Here is a 19637-nt window from a genome sequence, read left to right as displayed (position 1 = left end):
ATACTGGTAAACACCATGACTTTTCCATTACAGGGATGAACCATATAAACCACATAAACTTTGTTGCTATATCACCATAACTGAACCTTAGTCTACAGAATCTGGCTTTCACAGAAGCATCCATCCAACCCTAGAGAATCTCAACTCATTTTTAAAAAGATACAAGCACCTATATTATACCTGTATTATACATGCTTGCAAATGTCACTGTCACTTTCAGACTATACTATAGTTCCATTTCCACAATTCCCTGTCTCTTAAATTTTCAGTGGCTTCAGGGACAGAGCCTTGCCCACCAGAAACAACATAGATTTCATTGCCTATCCCAGGGGTTGGCAACCTAAGGCCCAAGGGCCACAAGTGGCCCATGGGGGTCGTTTAACTGGCCCACAAGCCTCCCCTGAACTGAGTCACCCACTCAGCGAGTCCCTGCGCACTGTGCTAAACCAGCGCAATGTGGCGCAGGAACTCACTTCCGCAGCACCAGAAATCGCATCTGCACAGACGCAGATGCTGGAAATTGTGGGCACGCGTGCTCCAGCCCACAGAAGGATCTCCACCGGAGTGAACAGGCCCAGGCGAGGTAAACCTTGCCGCCCCCTGGTATATCCCATTCCATGAAGCCTGCATGCTACAACAAAGAGCTCTTATATGCCTAGACCAAGCCATGGCTTGTGCAAACTCCAAAACAGTAACAAAGGTGTTGGACAATACTTGGTTTGCCAGGCAAAATATTACAAGACCTGGCACTTGTTGTCATATCTATCCTGACCCATTTGTATGATAAAGGCCATACCAAACCACAGTTGATGGAGATCCCTTCCTTGGCTCTCTCGCCAGTTGCACCAGTCCGCTTCAACCTCTCTGAGCCAGCCAGGTCAACAAAGTGGAATTTGGCTGTTCGCGTCTCATATTCACTAGAAGGCTGGGATCCCTCCAGGAGACTGTTGGAGTCTCCATTCACCTGCAATCGGAACATACCCCAGAATCATTTCCTGAGGGGTAATGGATTCTGCAACTGCTCCACCCCTGTCCTCCCCTTCTCATGTCCTTACCAAGTGTACAGGGGAGCAGACGCGCATTTGGCAAAGGTAGATGGTGAAGATGGCATGGGAGCGGGAGCTCTGGACATTCATCTGGGTGCTGGCTGTGGTTCGAGAGAGAGCTCCCTGCTTCAGGCACTGAATCAGCTGCAGGGACAGAAGAGATTAGGGATGGTGGTTACGCTTTCTACCAAGATGCAAGGCAACACATGCACACACAAAAGCAAACTGAATCATTTTTCAACCTTGCTTGAACAGGCGTACAGCTTCCTGCTGGACGCTATTTCATCATTAGCTCTTGCGAAAGTCAGCCCCCTACAGGACTATAACAATCAGGATCCAGCTAGATCTGACATACGTGTGTCTCTTTCTCCTGACAGGGCCAGAAGGGAGAGTGACGAGGAGGCCAGGTTGGTAGGGTTGTTCACCTCTGTCTCCTCTGGATTTTTCTCAGCTCAAAATCGCACGCACTCATAGCTCCAAATACAATTTAGTACTTTGTTGAGGAGGTGTTAATTATTACCATTGGATCACTTTTATAAACTAAATTATACCGCGACAGAAAACCTGGCTAGACAAGATTTGCAAATTTATCTGAACTTTCAAGATTTCTTGGAATGACTGGATTTCTTTGATAAAGTAATGACTTTAATGCCTGTTTCTAATGCTTCTAGTTGCTTCTTGTTTCACTGTCAATATGTAAATGACAGAGATAGTGAGATACTGATTTTGTCTGTTTCTTCTTATAAATATGCAAGAACATACAAAGGAACATACACAACAAGGTAAATATTTTTGTATAAATAATATGTCTGACACACAAACCCCTCCACTGCTTAGGGTCACAGCCACCTCAGACATTTCAAGCACATGAACCACAGCTCTGTGGAGGGTAAACGACAGTTCCCAGTATTATCTGGGGGAATTCTTCAAATGTATTTTAAGTGTATGGTGTGGGTGCAATCCATGTGCGCATACACACACACACACACACACACACACACACCTCCTATTGAAGATTATACTTCAGGCAAATGTCCACAGATGCTTATCCCATAATAAATTTGTCTGTCTTAGTTGTTTATAATTGAAAGGAAATCCAGTCAATATTATATAAAATTAAGCTTGGCCAACAAATGCACTAGCAGTTTAAAGCACATGCCAAAGAAGACACCTAAGAACGGGGATCTGGGATTACCTATTAAATTAAACGACAACACTTGTCAGATTCAGATGACAGCACAAGAAAGCTTTGTATGTAACATACTGAACTGAGTCAAACACTTGGGTCCCTCTAGCTCAGTACTGACTGGCAGAAGATCTTCGGGATTTTAGACAGGGGTCTCTCCCAGCCCTACCCAGAGATGTAAGGGATCTTCTGAATGCAGGATGCTGTACCACTCAACAACAGACCCTCTTCTCAAAGGGGTGGGGAGATGCAGAAAGGGCAGTTTGAACAGAAATGCCTTTACACCCCTTTCAGGGGTCTTTATTAGAGACAGCTGTACTGCTTCCATGAACTAATAGAAAGATAACCGTTTTCTTAAAGGTCTGGAATGAAATACAAATGTGATCATGCCACACTCTTCTTAAAGACTTTCAGCTACCAAAATGAGGCACTTTTCAATACTGCAGAAATTGCCTTGGTGAGTTTTAAGGTATTGTGGCAGGACAGTAGTTTCACTGTACATGAAGACCAAGCGCTGAAAGGGAAAATAGAAGGAGAGTGCCAATGTTTCAGCTTCTTTGTAATTAAGACACTCTCTTATCTAAACTCTGAAACAATTGCCTAAGAGCTCTGGCAATATATGAACTGTGCATCTGAATCAAATGAAGGCCATGATATCTAGAAACTCAAGGCGAATTATGGGAAGAGATATTAATTTCTCACTGTAAGAAATAATTAAATGTTCAATTGAATTATAATGGTTAGAGTTCTGAAATGGGCTTTTTTGTCCTATTTGCATAAGCAAATTATTTCCTATATTTTTAGCCTGCTTTTCAGACAAATTATTGTGTCTGAAAACGACATGCATCAATTAAAAAAAGAAAGTGACACACAGAAAAAGCCTGCCCATCAGGTTTGCAAACTGAAAAAAGACACATACAAGAACTCAGTGAAGGAAAAAATTATGAGAGGGGCACATTCTATATGGGTTGCTAGATGGTGTATATTCCTTAGTCTTTGGGGAGGTAGAAATATTGTTCGTGCTTGGGGCTCCTGCTGGAAAAATTGTGGCTCAAGGGGAGCATTCTTACCCATGTGGTTGAATTGGCTCAAAATTAAATATTTCTGGTATAGGATATTAAATATAATGACTTTAATTACTAGTTATGTACTGCCCTTCAAGGCCAAAGGAATTCTGACTTGGAATATTAAAATTTCATATTCAAGAAAAGCATTGTCATATCTATTGATGGTTGCTAGGTTATGCATTGCAAATGTCTGGAAACATACAGAAATTCCCAGTGATTAAATGTGGTTTAAAAAGATACCAGACCCTAGCCGTTATGGAGAAAGTGACGAGTATCTTTCAAACGAGAGAAGTGAGGATTCATGCAGATAAATTCACTAGAGTAATGGCAGCTGTTCATTGCCTTCCAGAAGAATCACACTCACGAATAGATATTTGCAAATATGGATTGTGAATTATTTGATTCGTTTTATATTGTGAATGAATTTTATACGGTATTTGCAGGTTGTGTGTGATGGTGTGAGCTTCATCTTAACATTCGGGAACTATATTATTTACTATAGAAAGATCTATGCCACCATGCCACTATGAAGTATAAATTCCCAGAGTGGGAACTTCTGTGAAATAAAACCCTTTCCTGGCTGCTATTGTCTTGCAGGTAGGAAGGGGTGGCTCTATCATCCTTGCTGGTGGAAAAGAAGTTTTACGCATTACATAAAATAATAATCGTAACTGGGGAAATAGATGCAGGACCTGCATATAAATTCTAGCAGCTCTCAGACCCTGCAAAGGAACAAAGAGATTATCTACTATCCAGGATCACTGTGATAACAAATATTAGTGAAACTCGTAATGCTCCCAACCATATTCTATATTCCAGTATATAGGATATTCTATATTCCAACATATAGAATAGCAGCTAGAAGAAAGGGATCATCATTTCCACCAAGGGGGAGAAATGTGGAAAAACCACCAGAAAGTTTAAGGAGGATATTCCGCATTATTAAAAGCAAAATACTAAGAATTAGAGAGCTGACTCATGGCTGAAAAGTGGGTTATGTTATGGACTCCACCCAAATAAAGCACGCAAACAACTGAGTTCTGCCATGCAGGCTGGTAGCATCTGCAGTGAGATCAGGATACAATTAAGCAGCAGCCTGAAACACAGCTAAGGAATTCTCATCTCATAAAGTTTCCATGAGAAAACAGCCATGGCTTGTTCTCGCAGCACATACTCAAGATCACTTACAGCTTAGAACTCTTTAACCACCTCATAAGATTTGCACCACATGCACACCCACTGCAACACACCCACTCACTTACATTAGACGCATAATGATAGCTGAAGTGGAGACTGTCATCTTAAGCCCTCTCCAGGCATTCAAAAAACTCACGAGGGCATAAACAGTTGAGCGCCAGTAGGGCTGCACACACCAGCGCTGCCTCCAAGGTCTCTGCTGGCTCCACCCAACCTGCCCCCAATGTCCCTGTTCCTGTTGGTTCCATCCAATGGGCTGAACATACTTAGAATCCCACAATCAGGAATACCTAAAGAGGACTTTCATTGAACATGGAATCAAGACATTGTAGCTACTAATTAACATGAAACACAAAGCTGAGGTCTAATGTATGAGGAGTTGGTCACGTACCTCATCCTGCGAGCCAATGAGACGTGATGTGACACCTGTGGTGTAGATCCCACCACTGGTATCTTCATGGATTTTGATGTTTGACTTCCGGTGGCGGCAATCAGGGTCTCGTGAGCTATCAAAGAGGTCCAGGATCTCTTCGTTATACAGCTGAACAAAGACATGGGTGGGGAGTGGAATTGATACTAGGTTCATTGATTCATGAAGGGCTCCACAGGTACAAAATAATAGAAATGAGTATTTGGACTTGCAGTGTGCCTTTAAGATCAAGGCAGAGCTTGACATTTAGCTAAGGATTGGCCCTGTTGATTACAGAATGAGAGGTTGGTTCTGTAATCAACAGCAAATCTGCAGTTCTCTTCTAACAGGAATTCAAATCACAACAATTTTACGGGGAACAGGGCTAGTAACAGGAAGAAAAACTGGAAGAACTGGAGATTCATAATCGTCTGGAGCAATAAATGTAAAAGCTGCATGGAATTCTTCACTCCTCTCACCACTGACAAGCCTACCAGAGAGATGAAATCTTAAGTTGGCTGAGGCTGCTGCATCCCCAGACAGAACAAAGCAAGCAGATCTGCATCATTATTGCAATCTGTTGACTGATGCATGAATCAGCTGCATTTCCTCTATGAAAATGTTTAAGCATTGTCAAGGTCAAGCAACGTCTTTAATGGGCCTTCTGTGCATGATAGCATAGTGGTGGTATAAAAGGAAGCAAGTGCCAAGTTCCGCCCCTGAGTGAAGAAGCATCATGCCCCCTCATTTTCAAATGCAAATTCTAATTTAATCTCCTTCACTTACCCTTGGATTTACAGGCATGCCCCATGCTGTAATTTGTATGTTAACCCAGATCCACCACCGATGATCCAATTGTGCCCCCACACCACACTTACTGCTGCAGAAATTAAAGAAGCCCACTTCATTCAGTAGCCTCAGGCATATCTGTATGTGAACTTATGCCCTCCTTCTCACACCCCCATCTCCCTACAGACACCAAGGCACCTACCTCCAAGAACTGTGCACTGACTTTAAACTCGGGTACTGGCACACCCTGTTCCTGCGCTGCCCGCTTGCGCTCCTCGATGCCAGAGAACAGGTGGGTAATGGCCCGTGGAATTATGCCATTCTCATCTTCGGAAATGTTCACGTCAAAGCCGGTTCCCATGGTGTACGTCTTACCTGCACCTGTCTAAAAGTAAATGGAAGAGATGCTTTATGAGAGCCCAGCTTCACTGGTGAAAAAATGTAAACACCAACAACTGGAAAACACTGGCCTGACTTCCGGGTTAGCGCGATCTGGTTAATGGCGGATTCCCTCCGAGCTCCGGAGGGAATCGGCTCCGCTGGAGAAGGGTTCTACCGCGACGGCGACGCGGGGACCCTCAGAAACCGCAGGCGCGGAAGCCTGCGGACTTGGTGACTCGGCGGGCACCTAAAGCGCCCCCCGACCCACGAAGAGCCTTTTTAAAGGCTGCGGAGAGGGTACGGGGAGCGGCGTGGTGCTGTGAGTGGACCGCTACTGCAGTGGAGCGAAGCCGCGAGCCATGGCCGGAGACCGCTGACTTTCTTCCCTGAAATTTGGACTTTAATTAATCCGTGAGTAGAATGGAATTTGGACTTTAAAATTTTTATCCTTGAATTCGGTACGATCGGGGGATGTGCTAAAGGGAAGTCCGCACCCCCCTGCTTACAGAAGATTCAAAGCAAGGATCGGAGAACTAAGGTGGAGAGTTTTTTCTTTTTGGTGTTTTTTAAAAGATAATATCTTCATGAATTTGACACAAGAAGATTTGTGCTGGAGAGTAAGACTGGAATTTTAGAAGTTTTTGTTTAAACCCCCCCAGACCCGGGAGTGTCCTGTATGTGAGCTGGAGAAAAAGGAACAAGGAGTTTGACAGCTGTCAAAGGAGCTGTCAAATGGGCAGTGAAAGTTAAAAATCTTATTATTTAACACCTTTCTGGACTAAATTTGTTATATTTGAATTAAAATGGTTGGGAACAAAGCAGTGAAATAACAAAGTAACGGACTGTTGGGAAAAGACTATTAAGTAACCAGAATCCCCCTAGGGGAAACATTGAAACACTACAATGGCTGCAGATGGAAAATTACAGGCAGAGATAGAAAGAATGTTTTTTCTTGTGGGAAAGTTGCAGGAGCAGACTACGGCTATGAGTAAACAACTTATAACCTTGAACTCTAAAATAAGTGACTCTGCTGAATGCACAATGGACTTGACCGGGAAAAAATCTGCAGCTGAATTAGAAGAGATAACTTCGGAACAGGAGGAGAGAGAACAAGGGCCAGTACAGATGGAGAGTACCAACCACAAGCCTACATTGTCAGAACACAAAGAAGAAGACCTTTGGATTACAAACCTGCGAGAGATGTGAAAGAGGAGGGAGGAAGCCCCTGGAACACTTGGAATATTTGAATTTAAAAGAAATAAGAAATATGATTGGGGCTTCCTCTTTGAGCATGGATTGGCTGACCTTTCGCAGCAGCTGGTGTCAAGTACTTTGGATGGAAGAAAATCTGATGAGACTGAGCTAGAACTCCTTCGAGAACCGAGGACCAACAAAGAGGGCTACCAACAAAATCGGCAGAGAGAGACTGACAGAGATTTAAAGGCCTCAGATGTGAGGAATCCAGGCTAAAGACTGTTTTTGTGGTCATGGGGACATTGGGAAGGGACAGAAACCGGGGCGGGGGGGGGGGGAAAGAATTTTTAAAAGTATGTTTATGACCTTTGTGTTTGATTATTATGACCTATTTTTAAGATAAAAGGGAAATTCGTGGAAGGAATTCGAGTCGACCTTAGAAAAGGATTTAATGTTTATAAGGAAACTGGATAAGTAAAATTTGGCCAAGTAATAAGAATTAAGTATTTCTTTAAAAATATATATATATATAATAATAATATGTAAAGGAAGAGAGATATGAACTTGCTGAGCTAATTTAATTGAATTAGGATGTATGAAGGGGGGGTGGGGGGAGGTCAAGAACTGGGGTTAGGAAAGTAAGGATACGAAATTTTATATGTGTTGTCTTTGTCCGTGTGTGTGTGTCTGTGTTTATAAAATGTGAAAACCCAATAAAAATCTTATAAAAGAAAAGAAAAGAAAACACTGGCCTGAGAGTGCTCCAACTGGAGAAAAGCCTTTACCAAAGGTGTCATGGGCTTTGAAGATGCTCAAACTCAGGACAAAAGGGGGAAACATGCTAAGAGGAAGGTACACTTGGGAAACATGCTAAGAGGAAGGTACACTTGGCAAACCCTCACTATGATCAACTCCTGCCCAGAAAACTATGTCCCCACTGTGGAAGGATGTGTGGATCCAGAATTGGCCTCCACACTCACTTACAGACTCACTATTAAAACCGTGTTTATGCAAGACAATCTTACTTGGCTACAAGTGATCGCCAAAGAAGAAGAAGAAGATTCCCTGGGACTCTCCACTACTCAACTCTGCTGCTCCTTAAACCCACCACACCTGAGGTACCTGAGCAAGGCACTCTTCTTACACCTAATTAGTTCATTTCAAATTCTCTTCTACCCTTTCCCAAGGGGGTGGTGAAAGCCAGTGTGGTGCAATGGCTAGGGCAATGGGCTGCGACATGGGAAACCTAGCTCCAGATCCTCACATAGCTATGAAACACACTGGGTGGCCTTGAGCAAGCCAATGTTTCCCAGCCTCACCCACCTCATAGGGTTCTTGGGAAGCTAAAGTGCCACTCCTGAGGTGGTGTCTCTTGGAAGAAGGGTGCAAACCAACAAAGGCTCAGCCAATGATTGTTGTGGGGAGGGAGAGAAACAACAGTGGGATAAACACAACAACAATGTGATATGAAATGTATATGAGATATGATATGGAAGAAAAGAAAATGATCCAATAGAAAAAATGATATAAAAGAATATAATGCCCAGGCTAAAATATACTATATGTTATAGTGTTGGACTAAGACCTGGGACACTGGGGTTCTGGTCCCCACTTGACCACGAAGCTAACTAGGTGACTTTAGGGCAGTCACTGTCTCTCTGCCTAACCTACCTCACAGGGTTGTTGTGAGGATACAATAGGTGGGGAGAACCATGTACAACACCTTGAGCTCCTTGGAGGAAAGGTGGGATATATAAGCGCACAAAATAAATTAAGAAGGACAAAGAAAGAAAGAAAAAGGCTTCGACAGCAGGACATTTCATTTTCAATCTTGCATGGCTAAAGTCCTGCCAGTTGAAATTGTGCAAATTAAATGCACAAAAGGTGGAGAGTTTAAAAGCTCTTTCTGCATCAGGTTTCCCCAGTGCAGAGTTTTTAAGGTCTTTGGCTTGTTTGGAAGGGGAGTGGGGTAAAGCTTTCTCAGAAAGGTAGGGAAGCTCTGCAGGGGCAGTTCAAGAACACACATCTTTGCATGTATGTGCCATCTCTGGAACGTAACCCCCACACAATGTATGACCGTACTGTACTTCTTCATATAGCGCATAGTTTAACTATGCAAATTGCTCCCAGAAGCGGTAGTAATGTCCGTCAACTTGGAAAATAAGGATATCAATGGCTACTAGTCATGATGGCTATTTTTTTATCTGCCTCTGAACGCCAGTCGCTAGGAATCACAAGTTAGGCAGCACTGTTGCACTCAGGTCCTGCTTGTGGTTTTCCCACAGGCATCTGGTTGGCCACTGACCTGATCCAGCAGACTCTTCTTACCTTCTCAAGGTTGGCATAATTCTGATGCAAATGGTAGCCTGAACCACTGCACTAATGAATTGGGTGTGTCCACCAGCTACCAGCTAGCTTTTTGTCATCATCAGCATTGACTCCAGGTATTGCTTGGGCAAGATACCTTCAGTGTGGCAACCCCATGTGTGGGCCCTCCTCCTCCTCCTTCTCGCTGTCACCACTGCTCATTTGTTGACCATCTCCCATTGGGCTCAATCTGCTCAGCTTCCCAGAGGGATCAAGCAACACAAACACAGTATGCTTATCTATTTCCTCACTCATTACACAAGACAAAACCTCTGAGGCTGACATCTTCAAGTGATCTCCACATTTTTTAAAAAAACAAAACACAATTTTGTGAAGCAGCCCTTTGTTTGGTTATCAATGGGTCTCTGAAAGGTGATAGAAGGCACTCACTGTATGTGAATGCACCAACCTTACAGAATTAAGGTCAATTTAAAAAATTGCAGTCAGAAGATCTATTTTGCTGCTATTAATATTCATGCCTCTGGAGAAAACCTCTGTTCCAGCTGTTCAGATGCAGCATATGTCACTCTTAATAAATATCTATGACCAAGACAGCCTTCAGCAGCTAAATACTGGAGAAACTTGCGGGGTTACTGGCAAAAAAATATTGGGAAAGCCCCAGTGTGGTTATTCAAGTCATACCAATACATTGGGTTGTATTTAATTTAGCACTCTGGTTTCTCTTCAGATCATATAAATCTTTTGCCTTTTTCAATGTAGCACTAAAGAGATTTTCCCATCAGTGCAAGCATTTCTGCTTGTGCAATGGAACAGGCTCTTCTTGTCCTGCATGTTGTTCTAATGGATCTCCCCACCCCAGCAGCAGATTTGGGGAGAGAACAGAGTAACGTGCGGGAAAATCCCATTGTATCAGCTTCCACTAACCCACTGGCTTGTTCTGCTTCTCTAAGCAAGTGACTGAAGTGGGTTTCACCTTTTCTGAAGGTTTAAGAAATTAGTTTATAATGCAAAGTATCAACCCTTCCCCAAAAAACATTTCCCCACTACCACCTCCCCTCAAGCCACCACCATCTTTGAAGCAATTATTTCACAAACATAAAAACGTGGTTCCATCTTTGGGCAATTTGGCCTCAGGAAGCACCTGTAGGGTTTTGAAGAGGTTTAGATGTGCACCCACCAAATTCTAGAGTACAGTATGAAGGCACGTGATGCAGCAACTTTGCTGGTCTGTGCTTGGATGGCAGGCTACCTGGGAACCCCACCTTGAGTTTGATGTTGAAAGGAAGAAAAGATCTAAGTGCACAGAGGCTTAGTAACCACCATACAGTAAAAGCACATGGTTCCCTTCAAAGAATCATGGGAACTGTAGTTTACCCCCAGGGAGCTACCACTCCCAGTACCCTTAACAAACTTCAGCTCCCAGAATTCTTTGGGTGGAAGCTTGTTTGGTGTATACACAGCCATAATCTGACCCCCAGAATAAATTCAGCTTTTCCCTTAACTATCAGCAATGCAGACAACAGTCATGACTGGACTAATACATGTGTGATCCATTCATGGCAAGCACTGCACATGGAAATACAATCTCGCTTTCCCCCAGGTATCTGCTGTGTCCTCTTCCCACAGCCCCATTGTCACCACTGTCTCCAGCACTCCACAGATGTACTCCAATAAAATAGTCATTTTCAAAAAAAGAAGAGCAGGAAAGTAGCTTCCGGAGCCTGTCAAAGTTCTGTTTCCTAGTAACAACCACCAAAAAAGTCAACCAATCACTAATAGTGGTTGTTTCCTATTTTTCCCCTCTTTCAGACAAATACTGTTCCATGCTAAATTAAGATGATAAACCTGAAAAGGTAACAAATACTCTGAACAGCTCCTGGCAGAGGCTATGAAGACGGTAAAGGAGCCACCTACCTGGCCATATGCCAACACAGTCGCATTGTACCCCTCGAAGCAGCCCTCGATGAGTTTGCTCACACAGGTTGTGTAGATTTGTTCCTGCCACGTATCCAGGTCAAAGACAAAGTCGTAGGTAAAGGCTTTGTCCTTTCCCAGGAGCACCTGGGGTTCGCCAGGTGTCACTGATGTGCAGATGTGGCATCCTTCTATCTTTTCCTTTGGCATCTGAGGACGGATCCTGGAGAGAAAATGGAGGGGGAGGAGTGAGGACAAGTTCCCTTTATTTCGCAAGCCAGGGATGGGGAACACTTATCAGCCGAAAGTCTGATAAACCCTGGTTGTTGACACCTGAGATGTATATACTTAGGACCCATCTTCTTTCTTTGATTGGAGGTTGTTTTAAACACTGTGCTTTAATTATTGTCACCCACCTGTCAGGGTGACACTGACAGGTAAATAACAATGATAATGATAATAATAACAACTCCTTCATGGGCAACCTTCCTGAGACTGCATATCAGTGTTATGAGTAACAAAACTGGGTGTGGTCAGACACACAACTCTCTCCGTCCAGGCAACAAGAGGTATGTGCATCAACCAATTCTGCAGCTACACTAAAGAATTCATTAGGGAGGGAGATGTCACATCCAGTAGCTATTCCAGGGCACAAACACCACAGAGGATTTGGGGCATTAGCCAAGACACCAAGCTTAATATTGGTTGAATCCAAATAAACAGATTCTCATGGTGCATCCCTGGTGTACAAATTCTGAAATATATCATATTTGTAGTTTAATCTGCATGCTGCCTTTCCATAGTTAAAACCATGCTCAAGGTGGCTTACAATGTGAAATGATTTACATGATTACAAACAAAAGTAGTCATAAACAATAAGGAAAACATATGAAAAAGTACACAACCATAATTGAACAATTTCAGGATAAATCATTATAAGATCTAAAAATAGAGAATGTATTGACTAATTTCTGTGCAAAACAAAACAAACCTGAAATCGGTTAACAAAGTGCCATATATAAGCATGGCACTATGTTAGTAATGTGGACTAGCCAATTTGCTAATTTTTTTAAAAAAAACCAAAACAGAGTCCTGTGGAACCTGAAAGACTTATCAGCTTTCAGAGGCTACTAGAGACATGAAACGTTAATCTCAGTTGACATGTTATATATAGCTGCACACGAGTGTATACACAGAAGAGGTGCATGCAGAAAGGAGGATTTTTTAACAGAAGGGCTAAAGGCCTTGAAATGCAGGAGGTGCATCTGTTACACTTCTATGCAAAGATCAAAATGTAGACGAGATAGATACAGTGATTCATGTGTTATCTCAGGGAAGGGGAAATCAGTATTTTCTATCATGGACGCCAGGAAAGGGGGTGTGGGAAAGAGGGGAGAATTTAAACATCCCATCCTGTCCATGGCACTCGTGAGAGCAAAAGGAAACGAGACAACAAAAACTGCCTTGCATTCTGGTGCCCAAAAGGGAACAAAGCAGCTCCTTCCTACATCTGCTACTTGTACAGATCCTGCTCAGCTTTGACCATGCAGTGTTTGTGCTCAGAACCAAGGCTCTGGACTTTTGTTTCCTGGAACTTCAGAAGCTAGCACCACACAGAAGCCACTTACAAAATTCAGAGGAGTTTCAAAATCCATTTGTGATATGGAATGGGGTGGGTGTCAGATCGGGGTGAGGCCTACTGTGCCAAAATAAAATAATGTCAGAAAGTCCTGCTGGGGATCCAAAAGACCTTTGACAAAATGAATCTAATTCAACAGGTTGTGGTCTTTCGAGCTGTTCACTAGGAAGGCTGTAGCTGCTAGGAAATCATCTCCATGATGGGCTGTTAATCATAAAATCAATAATGGCTTAGAGTCAAAGGGCAGCAGGTTGGTGAAGGCCGGCTTAGGCTCTGAGGGTGGGGAACATATCCAGTAGGATCAGGCTGTCTCAAAAGGCTGTTTAATTCCCCCCTCTACACCAACCCACCCCGCTATCCTGGAGCATTCACCACCCTACACCACCTGCACCTAGAAGAACTGGCAGCTTTGCATTAGAGAGATGGAAGTAGCTAAGCTATTACTCCATGTAGCCCAGGCTTAACGAGTCACAAGGTGACTGGTAATAGCACTAACATGACCTGGCAGGTGTCACCCTTCTGAGCTGTTATGTCATAGCTTGGTGAACACAAGAGAACCACAGGCACAAAAAGCTTTATTCATCCAATACAAGGACCTCACAAATCCGCATTAGAAAAGACCCATTGACGGCTCATTCCACTCCAAGCCCTTTGGCCAAGCTGCTGTCCCCTTTTCCTAGCAGGAGGGGGAAATAAACTGGTATTTCACCAACTGGCTAGCTTAACCCTGCTGCATGTGGGCTGGAAGTATTAGACAAAAATGAGGGTCACGCCAGGACTTGCTTTAACACCCTTGCTGTGGAGCCATCTGCCATTACCTCTTCATTAAGAAATGGTGAGGAGATGCGGTGGGATTTAAGGGTCTTCTAAGCATTGCCCACAAGAGGGTGTTGGGGCCTCAGCCTCAGCCCAGTCTCAATCATGTACATGCAGACAGCTCTCTCAGCTTCAGGGTCTGACACAAAACCCCGAAGGGTGTCTTCCAAATACTTCAAAATCCACTTGTTAGCAGCCAATAGGAATTAGAAAAGGCCAGAATTAGAGAAGTATCTCATTGTCATAGGAAGGCGACTGACTGTGACTGACAGTGGCCCTCCAGGATTTTGGGCAGGAGCCTTTCCCAGCCCTAGTTGGAGACGCCAGGGATTGAACCTGGGACCCTCTGCATGCTAAGCAGGTGCTCTACCACTGAGCTACAACACTTTCATAAAGATCAAGTGAGGAAAGCTTTGCACTAAGCTTGTTGCCTGGCCCACAGCAACTGAAGTTATCCAAGCCCAACTTCAAAAAGCAACCTCACATTGGCAAAGGTAGGCACCTGACTGACAAATAAGCAGCTGCTTGGAGTGAGGGGGCAAATGATAATGGATAGCATCCCATCACTGGAAGTGTGTGCTACTCCATGGGGTGGAGCACCACCAATTTAGTGTCACTCTAAACTTTTGAGTCCTGCAATTATCAGCTCACCTTTCATGCAGTCTTGTAACTGTGTACAAACAAAACAAACACATAGTATATGGTTGTTAGGCAGAAGCACTGTCTGCTTCACCAGAGAAGAATTCTTGGCAATGTCATATTCCTGACCTATAAAACTAGAATGCATGAAACCAAAACCCAGATGAGCCGCACTGGCAGCAATTGCTTTTTTGACCTTTTAGCACCCGAATCATCAAGCGATGTATCATCTATCATCTCTTGAAATTGCTGATGCTAACAAGCCACTTCCTCTGTTCCGAATAGTTTTTTTTTATTTCTAAAGAAGCTTGATTTCCATTATTATTATTATATAATGGCAAATTTTCATTTTGGTATTTCCACCAACAGAGACACTCTTTGAAAACTGGGTGAGAGGCATGGAAACTTTCTTCAGTGAGATGCTATTTGTGCAAACCTGTGTTCAGCCTCCTCTCCTCAGAGCCAGGTAAGTTGCCAAGAACACCAGATCTGATGCTTTGTAGAAGAGGCATACATTGCCATCTGGGACTCTAGCCAAGCCCATGAGTGTGGTGGTATCGGGTATGTCTGACACTGACTGTCACAAGACTGCAACCTCTAGCGAGAGGTTTACCATGTGCCAGCAAGCCCACGTCCACTTTGCAAAGGATGTTCAGAAACGGTGGGGCTGCTCCCTTGGGTAGGCTACATATGAGCCTTTCTGTGCCTCCAGGATGGAAAAGCAGCAGCCCCCATGACATGATTGCCATGACAACCGAGTCTCGGCAGCAGCAGGAGGGAATGAGACAACCCAAAAAGGGAACACACACTGACACACTATACAAAACACCACTCCGGCAGTTTCTCCAGTGGCCCCGACACACACACAATGGCCTGGCTGTTTAGCTCCATCAGCAAAAGCCAACATTTATAGAGAGGGGAACCAATTGGGCTGGCATCCAAAGCACAAATGGGCTCTAGTCTTAAGAGTGAAAGCCACAGCCCTGAGGCCAAGAAGGAGCTTTCCCCCTTCCCCACCTCCTTGGCAGCCTCGCTACATAGAAATGTCTGATCCAGGAAGATTCCCCACAGAGAGGATTCTGTCCTCTTATTTCCCCGTCAGCCCAGACTCTGTCCTAATCTTGTTTTTGACAGCAAATGCATCCTAAAACTACCCCTGCTAAAAACAGAGATCAGATTCTTTCTCACATATGGCTAGTACAGCGCTGAGCCTAGCAAGTGCCCACCAGTAATGAACAGCCTGAGTTGTGAGTGAGTTTATTAATAGCTTCGGTTCACTGTTTCATGATCTACCATGGAGGACGTCTCCCTTCCTTTGCTTTCCAGTCAGATCAGAGGGTTTTCTCACATTGGTCAGAACAGATAGGATAACTTGGGGACTCTCGCTATCAGCATATGCTGCTCATTTCCCTGTTTTATTCTGCAGCTGTTGAGAACTAGAAACTTAGGAAGCAGAGAAGCACAGTCTAGAACAATTTCAAAGTTAAGTACCTAATTGACATGGATAGAAAGCCCAAGTAATTGGAGAAAAGCCTGAGCCTATCAGACTCAATCAGCAAATGCTTTTTCTTGCTACTCAGCTTGAGAGAGACCATTAGCTCTTCTGTAAGAGCATTAGTGCTATCCTGAAAGTGCCTGTAGGAAGCCATTTCTGACTTCATCAAAGAAATGGGTAGTGGAAGTACCGAGAGAGAGCCCAGACTTTCAAGCACTTTTGCTAAGAGCATACGTAATGAAGGCAGAGTCTAGAAATAAGCACAGGTTGCATCATGCCAGAGCAATGAATATGGCCCAGTAGACCATGTGCTTTTATTTCCCCTCTCCATCACACCTTCCCCTCCTCTCATCACAGAGAGAGTGAAACAGAGGGTAACCAATCCAAACTATGGAGGATAATGACACAGGGAGTTGTGCTGACCATGCTTCTCTTGATATATCTGCAATACAAAATCTAGCTAATGTTCAACTTTATGGGAACGAAAATTAGACCCTTCAGTGGCAGACATAGCTATGTACAGGGAATGCCAAAGCATACTTTTGGAGATTTTTCAGTGTGTTTGTGAATGAATTCCTTATTTGGTAAGAGTCAGCCTTATCTTTTATCACTTTTCAGGGAACCAAGCGCTTTTCAACAAGGCATTATGCTGATATAGAAGTCAGCAAGCAAGGAAGACTTTGTTAATAAACCATACAGTACTAACTTTCAGGACTGCAATTTAAACATAAATTAGAAACCTCTCTCCTCCCATGAGTTGGTACCTGGTAGGGTACTCTATATGCTCCTAGCATGTCTCCATGCAAGTAGGAGGAGGGGTTTTGATACGCTCCAGCAGCTATTACTCTGCGAAGAAAACAATCCCACATTTCCAGCTGTATCAAATAACTAGGATTGAAAGAGACAATTTCCTCCATCAAGCCACCAGGCTTAAGCAGACAATTAAGAAACATGTTTCCCATAAAAGTCAGGCGGCGATCTGTTTTAATTTTTGTGTGGTTTTTATTGCATTGTAATACATGCAGACGATACATGTAGACTGCTTTGATGTTATGAAATTGCGGTGTACAATTTTTTATTATTATAAATGGATAAATATTTTGGATTTCGCCCAAATGAGGGAAGCCTTTCCATTAGCAGCAAGAATAAAAGACATTCTCCTCATTAAAACCGGCTGTAGAAAATCGGCATCATTTTGCCATTACCGGCCTGCAGACCTCTACAACCACTACTCCAAAAGGCAGGCCCCTGGACGGAGTTGGCAGAGTAAGGCAAGACTTGATGAAGGGATTCAAATTTCAAACAGAAACAAATGTACACAGCTTGGGGGAGGGGGTGGAGCTGGATACAAAAGAAGGAAATTAGTGTTTTGTTTTGAATTACCCCTGCCAGTTTTACACTAGGGGGCTTGTTGGAGGCCTCTGTTTATGGGCGTCCTTGAAGGCCAAATAATACTAATCCTGATCGATCCTATACAGTGGTACCCTGGTTTACAAACTTAATCCGTTCTGGAAGTCCCTTCTTAAACCAAAGAGTTCTTAAACCAAGGCGTGTTTTCCTATAGCAGCTTGGGACTCACTTTACAAATGGATCACACTCAACAGGAAGCAAAACATGTTCTGCTTCCAAGGCAAAGTTCACAAACCAAAACACCTACTTCCGGGTTTGCAGCACTCTTAATCCAAGTTGTTCACTAAACTGCTCTTAAACCAAGGTACCACTGTACTGGCACTGCCTTATGGAACAGAGGGCCTCAGAAGATCTCTCTTTCAGGATATTTTCACAACCTTAGGGAAAGGCAATGATTCCTATGCATTTAGCAGTCTACTTTCCACAGGGCATTATACTCACAAATGCTTCCAATTAACACAGACTATAAAAGGCGGAGAAATTCTGCAGCAGGCACTCAGGGCAGCTTCTGCAATCTATAAAGCAGCTCTCAATCAGTGGTACAGTTAGGTAATTTGGGACTTTGGACTTAAAAGTCTTATGGGGTGTGGGGGGTGCCCCTCTTTAGATGGATTTGTGAATTACTTCACCTACTTCAAACTGTGGTAAGCCAGTCTTGCTGTATTTGGAACAGGGCCCTGGACTTTTCTGCACTGCCATCGCCAGGGCTCCCACTCCCAACTTCAAATATAGTGTCTGAGTTACCATTATCAAATGCACCAGTTGCATGCAGAACCACATTTGTATCATTTGTACGAATTGGAACAGAATTCCTCCAAAGGGGAATGTCACTCCCAGTGTCAAACTTCATGTCAAATGTAAGGACAAATTATGATATAAGGGACAGCTGGAGTCAGAACAGCTAATATTATTGAATCACTGTACATTTCCAAATCTTTGCCTGGATTAGTCAAGGCTATGAAGTACTCTCCTAAGGATACTATAATACAGGTTATACAGCAAGACAACAGATTCACTGCAACTCATAAGAGAACCATACACTTCAAGAACCAGCCGGGTCCTTTAAACAAATGCTCCATCTTCCCTGGGCACAATTCAACATGTAAGAAGATCAAGGAAGAGGCTATTTAAGCCATAATGTCCATGACCAGGGGACTATTACCATGAAATATAGATTAGACAAGGCACAAATGATGAGGCTTCAGGGTCCCATTTATCATGGGAAGAGCTATTATCATCCCAAATGTAGGCTGGAAACAGGAATGGCAGATACTAGCATAATCTGGGATGGTTGCATAAGAGGCATAGCCTGTCTTGCTTCTAGTGCTAGACTTCTGAATTTTGCTCTTCCACTGGATAGGGCTACATTAAGGGTTTTCCACACATCTGTATTGGGCTATATTTACTTTATTTGGCAACTGGACCTGAAGCATCTATGCCAGGAACCCCCAAACTTGGCCCTCCAGCTGTTTTGGGACTACAGCGCCCATCATCCCTAGCTAACAGGACCAGAGGTCAGGGATGATGGGAATTGTGGTCCCAAAACAGCTGGAGGGCCAAGTTTGGGGGTGCCTGATCTATGCTAACAATGTTTAGAAATGACTGGACAACTCAAGTGTGTCTTTACAAGGGACATTCTCTTATAAGAAAGAAAAATTTTCTTGCATGGCTATAGATAACCTAGTTAAACCCATATTCTTAAATCTGCCATGTGTCTCTCTGACTTCAGTTTTCCTCCTCCCACTCAACCCGATCCTCTTAATCCATTCTGCCTTGCACCATGAAGACAACTCTTCCAGAAAAGTCTGTTTCCAATCTTGTTTATATTATGATCTTTGGAGAGGACATGCACATTTCTCTTATTCTTCACAATGAGTTTTGATCAGTTTGCATTTTTAATGCAAACAGCTGCTGAATCATGTCACCCAAGCAATACAAATTGAGCAAAATGGCAAAAACTAGCACTGTTTGCAAATGATTTTCCTTCTTGCAACCATAAAGAAGGGAAGGAGCTATACACAGCACTGAAGCACCTTTTCCTGACCACTGAAAATTCTGCAAAGCCCCCATGTAGGTTCTTAGGCATTCACGGTGTACTGCGAAACAGTTTCAAGCCTTGAGAAAAAG

At 43.4% G+C, this 19637-nt stretch overlaps 1 protein-coding gene across 5 annotated transcripts in view; it reads right to left on the bottom strand.

Moving 5' to 3' along the window:
- Positions 1–19637, bottom strand: part of KIF21B (kinesin family member 21B) — a 67766-nt gene that overhangs the window by 30258 nt on the left and 17871 nt on the right. For all 5 annotated transcript variants that reach the window (XR_013839870.1, XR_013839871.1, XR_013839872.1 and 2 more), the window contains exons 2-6: positions 11512–11734; positions 5897–6079; positions 4888–5037; positions 1056–1190; positions 797–964 (exon numbers count right to left, since the gene is read on the bottom strand). Coding sequence is in view for 2 of the 5 variants with exons in the window: in XM_079980228.1 (XP_079836354.1) it covers positions 797–964; positions 1056–1190; positions 4888–5037; positions 5897–6079; positions 11512–11734 (859 nt within the window). In the remaining 3 variants the exon portion in view is untranslated. The remainder of the gene's footprint in view (positions 1–796; positions 965–1055; positions 1191–4887; positions 5038–5896; positions 6080–11511; positions 11735–19637) is intronic.

The sequence above is a fragment of the Podarcis cretensis genome (assembly GCF_951804945.1).
Source record: "Podarcis cretensis genome assembly, chromosome: 6".
NCBI classification, from domain to species: domain Eukaryota; kingdom Metazoa; phylum Chordata; class Lepidosauria; order Squamata; family Lacertidae; genus Podarcis; species Podarcis cretensis.
Note: the sequence above shows the minus strand (reverse complement) of the source record. Positions and strands in the feature narration are given on the sequence as shown.